This window comes from Streptopelia decaocto (assembly GCF_964273445.1).
Source record: "Streptopelia decaocto genome assembly, chromosome: 1".
Taxonomy (NCBI): domain Eukaryota; kingdom Metazoa; phylum Chordata; class Aves; order Columbiformes; family Columbidae; genus Streptopelia; species Streptopelia decaocto.
This window is the reverse complement of record NC_138663.1, coordinates 136859011-136867987: the sequence shown is the minus strand read 5'-3', so window position 1 is coordinate 136867987 and position 8977 is coordinate 136859011. Positions and strand designations below refer to the sequence as shown.

The window sequence follows — 8977 nt, the reverse complement described above, 5'->3', positions numbered from 1 at the left end:
AGGGGAAGAATTGCAAAAAAAAAAAAGACAAACGCTCCCTGGTCTATGTCCTCACCCAGCTGCTCACTTGGGCTGGTTGGCTGCAGTGCCTCCATCTCACCCCTCCAGCCAGGCCCGGGTCTTCTCATACCCAACCTCAGCCCACCACCCTCCTCACCTGTCAGTGGGGACAAGGCCTCGGGGAGGAGACTGGGGCAACCATGCTGAGGCATATCCTGCCTCAGCACCTCTCACCGGTCAGCCCTCTCTGCCTCAATGCAGGCTGTCGTCCTCTTGGAAATAAAACAGCAACAACAACAGAAAAAAAAAAAAAAATTATATATATATATATATCTCCCAAAACCTCCCTGAAAGACCCAAATGGATGGAATCAACCCTCAACAAAACCAAAGGGAAACAAAAGCAAAAGTCCCCGCCAAGGTCAGGGCCAGGCGCATGTCCCAGCTGGGGACCAGCAGCCAGGAGTGCGTCCCGACCTCCCTGCTCCCCTGGCCTTGGCACATCTGTGGCGTCCACCAGCACGAGGAGCCCCGACAGCTGAGTGGGGATGTGGCATAGCTGGGGCTGTCCCACCGTCCAGCAGCGGCCTCGGGAGGGGAGGGCAGAGGGGAGAGGCATGTGTGTGTCCCTCCACCACCTCACAGCCTTTCAGGAAGGAGTATGGTCTCTTCTCCCCAGCAAGAGGCCCCTTGCTCAGCTCTTGGCTGCCAGCTTGGCCTTACACAAGTGAGCCAGCCCGGCTCTGTGCGGGCACCATGACGGGGACAGCCCCAATCCGCTCCAGCGTGGCCTGGCTGACGGCATAGGAGCGCGTGTGCGGCGGCCGTTGCTTCCTGCTGACTGAGCCGTTGCTCCGGATCACCTCCTGAGGGGACGGTGCCGTGCTGGCCGTCACCACCAGCGTCTTAGGGGGAGCCGGGGACGGGTGGCCGCCATTGGCATAGATAGGGCGGGTGCTCGTGCTCCCCGAGCGGGAGAAAGGGGGCTGCTGAGCATCATTGCTGTTGCTGAAGCGGGTGAAGGAGTCTGTGGCATGGTTGGCTTTGGGGTCGTTCCAGTAGCGGCTGTTGTAGGTGTTGGATGAGGTGAGGGTGTCATTCTCTGACGAGGATGCGTCGGCATGGAATGTCTTTGCAGCAGAGGAGCATTTGGGCGGCAGGTCATCCTCCCTAGGAAAGAGAGGGTGTGTGGGTACATGGAGGATGATGCTCCACTTGACAGGACCCTCCCCCCCACCACACCCTGCTGGGGTTAAACCCATCAATTCAAGGTGAAGGACAGCAGCAACATGAACCAGCATTCCTCCTTGGCCTATTTGCTCATGCCTCTTTGCAAGACCCAGCTCTGTGCACATTAATTGCTCTGTGTGCACATCACTGATGCTAAGAACCTGTGCTCATGTGTCTAGGGGGGCAAAACCAGGGATTGTCACAGCCACTGGTGCTCTGGCAGTCAACACAACTGTACCTGTACAACCAAAGAAGCTGATCCTAAGGGGAGTTGCAGGAAGCTACCAGAAGGAAACACTGTGGCTTTAAAACCAGAGATTACAGTTGTATCTCCAGAGCTTTTCAGCTATCACTGTCTGGTATTGTGGGTCAGGATCCCCACCATGTGCAGAGACACTCTCCTATGGAGCTAACAACATCAAACCAAACTTCTCAATAAAGGCAATGTTCAAAACAAAGTGTGTCATTACTATTCTTCATCTGCTCTCTCCTTTTTTTGGACAGATGCGGTCATCTTCCCCTGGCCCAGGGCAACACACTCAGCATTAGCAAGAGTGAATTTTCTGATTGCCTTCTTACCAGCTGCTGCTTTTGCTGGGTGATCAGAGGTCCCCTGACACCAGCTTTCCCTGGTTCTTACCTTATCTCATTGGGAATCTCCTCCTCTTCTTCTTCTTTGTGTTTATTTTTCCAGTAAAACAGTGCCACGGCCACCAATACAATGCAAACAACAAGCACGACCGCACCTGTGGCCACCGCTCCTGCAATCAGGCCAATGCTCCGAGGGTGGGCTGTGGGGACGATTGAACAGAGAATGGAGAAGAAATCAGAGCTGGGCTGTGGCTGTCCATGAGCATTTGAAGCTACTGTGGCTTGGGAGCAGGGAAAGGCAACGTCCCCATTCCAGGGCACAATGATCTTCTGATAGAGAGGCACATGGTGGCTCACCGCAAACACGGTTACACAGTTTACTGTCACAAGACAGAAGCAGGTGGCCAAGCCTCCCTTGGAAAAATACTTACGTGCAATGACTTGCAGGTCCAGAAGGCAAGTGCTGGTTCCAATGGCATTTGAAGCCACACATTGGTAAAGACCTGAGGACACAGTGCTGATATTTCGGAGAGTGACAGTGCCCTGGACTTGGTCTAGTCAGAGAGAAAAGAAGGATTTAAATCCCTCTCCCCCTTCACAAAAACCATGAAAAGGCAAAGCCAGCAAACAGAGAATTTTGGTGTGAGACTCTTAAGGAGAAATAAATCAAGAAATAACCTTGAGATGGAAGCATTGTGCGCACGCACACACACACACACACAAGATTAGGTCTTAAGGAGCTTATACTAGATGTTTCTCTTTCTTCTTATAGGTGAATTTCTGCAAATGAAAGCTTGGGACTCTCAGCACTGTGTGAGAAAAGGCAGGAAAGAAGAGATGTGCAATTACCTATACCCAGATCCATCCATTAAATTCAGTCCTGCCCCGAAGAACCCTTCGTCTCCCATCCCTGGGCTCCCTGTCCCTGCTCTACCAATTTTCCTCATTCCTGAATTATGTAAAACTTAAATGCTTGACTATTCTTAAAATACAGCAAGATGAAAGGCAAAAGTACAGCTATCACTACTTTGTCAGGGCACCTATGTTAAGAAATCTTCTGGACGGTACTTGGGGCTGGGAAATACCCAGTCTGATCTGAGCCTTGCTTTTACACATATCTGAAAGGCAGTTCTGGCAGTAATTTATTGGAGAAGAGTGGCCTCAGCGTGAGAAGCTGGCACTATTTTCCTGGGATGATTCTGCCTCCGTTCTCCCAGTTTTCAATCTATGAGCCTTTCATTTAGTTTAAAATACAGGTGAGTCGGCAGCTGAAATCTCCAGCCACATGCCAACATCTGGCAACCATGTTCTCTCTCTCCCATTCAACCAAACACTTGCTCCTCAATGGGGAACATGCTTCTGTACCAAAAAAAAGCCCTGAAAATTTAAGCGACCACTGGAGGGTACCTAGTCCACCATGGGCTCTAGGAATCTTCGTTCCAGTAAAGCGAACATGCAAGAGATGGCAGACACTCAATGAGCCATGCCACCTCTGGCAGCTCAGACAAAGGAAAGCCCAGGCTATCACCTGGGAAACAGTAGGATAATCAACAGAATGAGCACCTTGTGTGGCAGTTGGGGGCAACTTGGGAACATTGTCCAGTTTCTCCCAGAGGTATGTTGGCCGGGGGATGCCTTCTTCTGAGCTGCAGGTCAGTGTGATATCGCTGCCCACATCCAGGGACCCCTGGATTCTGCAAAGTGGAGCAGAAGGAGGAACTGCGAGAGAAGAGGGGAAAGTGACAGCAGATCAGGAAACATGAACAAACCGTGAGGGACAGGCTCTTTCTGGACACATGCGGCTAGGGAAAGCAAGGTCACTGGCATGAGCTGACAAGGGGACAAGAGGGAGGCAGCAGACAAAAACCCATTAAGGTTTGGGGGATGATAATTCACAAAGATTCCTGACCCGCTAGCCCATCAAGGTTACAGACTACTGCTGATTTTCACAGGACCCAGTACTCCTAGGTCCCCTCCTAGAGAAAAAGAAGGTGAACATTTCTGTGTTTGAGACAGCAGTTGTGGTGGGAGCTAACAGAGCTGCAGACAGAATTTGCTGTGGTTGAGTTTTGCTTCATATCCCTTTAACGGCACGTACTCTGGAGTATTTAACATCCTAGGGAGCATCCAGTATTAATTATTTTAATGAAAATGAAGCAAAGATCTAAAGTCCTTCTCTTCTCCTGTTGCTATGTACAAAACTCTTATGGTCCCTTCAGCTCTCCAGGATGCCCTTGTACTTTGTTCATGTTTCTTTGCAACTTCACATCACAATGCTGCCACAAAAGCTTTCTCTCCACTGTATTTTAAAACTGCATTATATATTACCTGCATATGAAGACTATGGGCCCAACAAACTCCCACAATACCCACAAGGCAGCCCATCCCTCACCATAGGATCTCCTTGAGCTCCAATGCATACACTACCATATTACTCTGCTATGATGCACTGTCATGCACAGAGGATCCCCTCTCCCCCATAATCCAAATAAACACACCCAAGACAGTAAGTCCAATGACTCCAATATTCCTGACGCCTCGATCGGGAAGATTGTTGACCAAACATTGGTATGTGCCAGTATCAGATAGCTGAGTGTTGTTGATGAAGATGGAGGCACTGGTGGTTGGCATTGTCACAGCAAACCCCACTCGCCCATAGAACTGGGGTGCACCACCAAAGATCTGACCCCCTTGGTAGAGAATAACCTGGAAAAGAAAGGAAAGCTCAAACAACACTCTGCAGGAGCTGAGCAAGGAGGAAGAACAGCAAGCAAAACATGGGCTTCCAAAGATGAAAGAAGCAATTCCTAAAGAATTTCTAAATAACCACACCTCAATATACAGTTGCCCCAGGCAGAACCATTATGTCAGTAAAAATGTTTGCAGAGGTAACAGATCAGATATATACCCAAATCTTTTGGCACAGCTGAATTGGCAATACCAGCCTACTTCATAAAATAGTCGCTACCCATCTGGACAGATTTGATGTAGAGAAGCAGAGACTCTCTGCAGGTCAGTGAGTACTTTGCTGGAAAGCATCCGCCCAGTGGACAGTATCATTTCGAGTCTCAGTCGGTAAGATCCTGTCACGATTTGACAATGCTTACTGAAGATCATTGGGATGAACTGAATGACAGGCAATGCAACCCTTGAATCTGCTCAGCCTCCACAATCAGAAAGCTTACGTAGCAGTGTGAACTCAGACCAAGTCCCTGAGGAGCAAGTACTCTTCTGCACAGGTTCTCACAACTGAATACTGAATGTGATGGGGGCAGTGTGACCAAAGACATATGCATTTCAGAGCAATGGCATTCTTCTGTTGTCAGAGTGTGTGGGCAAAAACGAAGCCAGCAGATCTTAGTTTTATGATTCTTGTGTCCACCATGATAGACTCTTTTTTGATAATGTTCATAAGAATGGACTTGCATAAGCAACAATGAAAAGGTAAGGAGAGAAGTAAAAAGGGAGATGAGTCTATGAGAGGCCGTGTGTTACAGCACATTTTACATAGATTTCACAGGTTTAAGCCCGTAGCTGTCTCCAGGTCCTCCAAAGCCCATATCCAGCATACCACAGCCTGGATTACAGCTCCTGTGCTCTTTTGAACACACAAACCACCATAGATCCAAGGCAGCTCTATAATACCACATACATGTGCCTCAGTTGCACATTCTGCCAAGGCAGCCAAGGACACAATGTGCGTCAACAAAGCATTGAAGAAATCAGATTCATGTAAGATCTAGAGGTCATCTTCAGCAATGAAGGGGCAATGGAGTTCTGGAACAACCAAAGACTAAGGATTGTAAAGGGTCTACATCCAAATCGGCATGAAAAGGGTGGGGAAAAGGAAAGTCCTGAAGAAATACGCACTCCAGTAAGAAAATACCTACCTGTTGAGGCTGGTTGGCATTAGAAAGAGGAATGACCATCCAGATGACATTAAGGTTAGTGAGAGCAGCGTTAGTGGTGAAGGTGCAGGGCAATACTGCTGTCTGGCCTCGGGCAACCTGGATACTCCCTGAACTGACTGACACCTCCAGAGGACACACCAGACCTGAAAAGAAAAGGACACCCAGTTCAAGCACTGCAGGAGAAGGATAGCCAGTTCAAGCATTGCAGGTGGCCCCATACACATGCAGGTCCTGACAGCTGCATCCTGTTACAGAACTGTACCTTACAAATTATTTCAGGCTAAAAAGAATTTTATTCCTCCCTTAACAGATAAGGCTGCTCTCATGCAGACATTTCTCACAGGCAAATGCAGATAGGAAGCCCTTTTAAGTGAGAGCACTCTAGTTTCAGAGCCTCTGAAAACAACAGGTTTTGTTTTGGTGATGAGAAAAAAGCCGGAAGAGCAGCCAAGCTGTGTCTAGGAGATAATGAAATATGTTTTCAAACCCATCAGTCTTAATGATACCCAACATCACTGAAACAGAAAAGACAACTGCATTCCAAAGTCTTCACCAAGGGGTAAGCAGAGAGCATGCTTATTGCTAAAGAAGAAACACAGCTCTCCCCCTACTTCTGCCCCTCATAAAGTCCTGCATGAGCAGAAACATTTTAGTGCTATTTTTAATTTAAAGGGTTAAAAATCTAAATATTTTCTAGTCCAGGTATTTCTATCTAGCTGGTGAAAAATGACTACTGATAATGGAGAATGTCATAAAATCTCATTTATTTTCCAACATTTCCACAATTCACTTCTTTGCATTCCACATAGGTTGAACAGGGCTCAAAGCCTGATAAGCCCCAGCTTCCCAGTGCTGAAGCTCAAGGCTGCAGCTTTTAGATTGCAAGTCACACCGGGAAATATCTCTGTTCCTGCTGCCAAAATCTTGTCAAATGAAACTAACCAAGGAGTCACCACCACCATTTTGAGTAGCACAAAAATTCTTTAAACCATTTTCCCCCACAAAATCAGAATATTGACTACAAAAAACATTTCTGTATATGATAACTCACTATCTTCTTGTTTAGGACATGTGGGAGGCTGCTGGAGGAGAAGGCAGAGAGTTTTCAAGCTCCAGTGCAATATCAGAATATTGCTAGCACCCAGGTGTAGTCTGTGGAGTGCCCTATTCTCTTCTTGACTCCAGAAAGGGTTGCCAGCAAAGTTTCTATTTGCTGCCAAGAGACATTAGTTTGCTGAAGGTGAAATGCTCCATGTCAGTAGGTTTCTGTCTGAAATACAAATAAATTGAACAGGCTAATTTCTGAGAAAAAATGCTGAGTGGTCTCCCACATGCTTGTCTTCTGGGATCCTTCCCAGCCTACCTAATGGAGAGATGGGATGCTCAGAGCCTGGAACCACTGAGCTTCACATGCTACAGATTCAAAGTTTCTATCACCTGAACAGCCTATGATGAGTTCCTGGGTTTGGACTGATTGCTCTGGAGCTCTGATACCCCAGGATCTTGCAAATCCTGAGCAACCTCCTCCAGACTTCTGTTCCCTCCTCCATATCTCCCACCTCCAGTGCCCCAGGTAGTTTGGGGAGACTCAGAAGCACTTCAGAACAGAGCCAGACAAAATGCCATTTTAAGCTCTCTAAGAGAAACGAATGAGTTTCTTACTTTGTAGGAAAACAAACAAACAAACAAACAACAAAACAAAACAAAAAAGCCTGACTTTCCTCACAGGCTTGGAATATATTTTAAAATATGAAACATTTTGGAAATTCCTAGGGAAACAGTTAATCTCTGGTGCTAACATCTCAGGGAATTAGGTGCCCGGATGAGGAACAGCTGGTGAAAACTTAATCCATCAATCTCCTATGCAGGGCTGTCAGCAGCAAGCAGAAGTAAATAATTTGAAGAGCTAGTAATAAGCATCACCTTTATTACAAGGCATCTGCTTCCAGTTGCATCTGTGGTGAACAGACCATGAGTAGTTTTGGATTCTTCAGTTGCTTATGGCTAGCCAGACAGTGGCATTAGCCCAAAAACCAGAAGTGATCCATGTCCACTTCAGAGATGTTTCTTACTGAATATGACCCTGGCGAGGGATTGTCTTTTCTATAGGCTTAAATTTGAAGGCTACCCTGCCATGACTACTCATCCAGTCTAGCATCATCCATGTGTTAAAAAGTATGAAGGGAGTCACAATAATTTGGACATTTGTTGAATTAACCTCTCACTCCAACATGGTGCAGAAAGCTCCTCTGCCATGTTCAATGTAGATTTAATGAGAGGCTTTCCATGAGAGGAAAACAAGCTACTCATGTAATTTGGAATAGCAACAAGTGTTCTTCAGCTCTATCCATTATCCCCTCCACTTTCCCCTCCAAGAAAAACCCACACAGCCAAATTTTTGTTATTCTGGAAAAGTAATACTTACGTGTGAGTTTTCACTAATAGCAAATTTACTGGAAAAGTTTACAGTTTGCATTGCAGGATTAGTTACATCAATCACTCAGTAATTAAGATTATGTGATTTTCATACCTAACCACCCTCTTGCTAATCCTAATATTTACTATTAATTGATTGTAAACATCCTGCAGAATAATAAAAACACTAAAACAGAACATGCATAATTTATTCACTGTAAAAATATTTTTCAGTACATTTGCAGATTTCCCAATCTACTTATGAACAATTCGAAAAAGGAAAGAAAACACATAATATTCCCTTTGCTATGCCACTACCCCACTCTCACTCTGCAGCACCCCACAGCCCCCATAACCTCCTCCCCCTTTCAAGGCACCATAGCACCCCTTTTAATTTGGATGCCGTGGAGTGGTTTCTGCAAGGGGGGTGGGTGGACACTAAGGAAGACCTGAGTTCCCCGTCCTTTTCTCTTGTCAAGGGAAGCTGCTTTGAACCTGGGCATGGAAGGTGAGCACCCCTCCACCACCACACTGTCCTATTATCTCTGTCTTGTTAAACCACCAGGCAAGTCAGCTCCTCAGACTTGCTTTTGCCTCATGCATTCCAGGGCCTGTCAGCTGCTCTTTGGCCCAGGATGCATACAAGGCAGGCGGCACTTAAGGACTCATTTTGTTAAGCTAAGTGGCACCTGCAGGGCTACATCTGGGGAAAACACAGACAACCGCTTCTGACAAATAAGCTGAAACAAGGCGACAAGAGCGTCAGGAGACCAAATGTAGGCAAAGTCCTCTTCTACCAGCATAGGCAAGGAGGTAGGCTGGTGTGTTAAC

At 46.7% G+C, this 8977-nt stretch overlaps 1 protein-coding gene across 2 annotated transcripts in view; it reads right to left on the bottom strand.

The window, feature by feature from the left end:
* Positions 1 to 718: 718 nt before the first annotated feature.
* The window catches only part of IGSF11 (immunoglobulin superfamily member 11), a gene marked incomplete at both ends in the record, with an annotated part of 107723 nt that continues 99464 nt past the window's right edge, over positions 719 to 8977 (bottom strand). The window contains 6 exons of one of the 2 annotated variants that reach the window (XM_082070795.1): positions 719 to 1169; positions 1870 to 2020; positions 2252 to 2374; positions 3384 to 3539; positions 4319 to 4526; positions 5711 to 5874. In XM_082070795.1, coding sequence (XP_081926921.1) covers positions 719 to 1169; positions 1870 to 2020; positions 2252 to 2374; positions 3384 to 3539; positions 4319 to 4526; positions 5711 to 5874 — 1253 coding nt within the window. Of the gene's footprint in view, positions 1170 to 1869; positions 2021 to 2251; positions 2375 to 3383; positions 3540 to 4318; positions 4527 to 5710; positions 5875 to 8977 lie in introns of those variants that run through there. The other variant, XM_082070796.1, reaches the window with a different exon arrangement.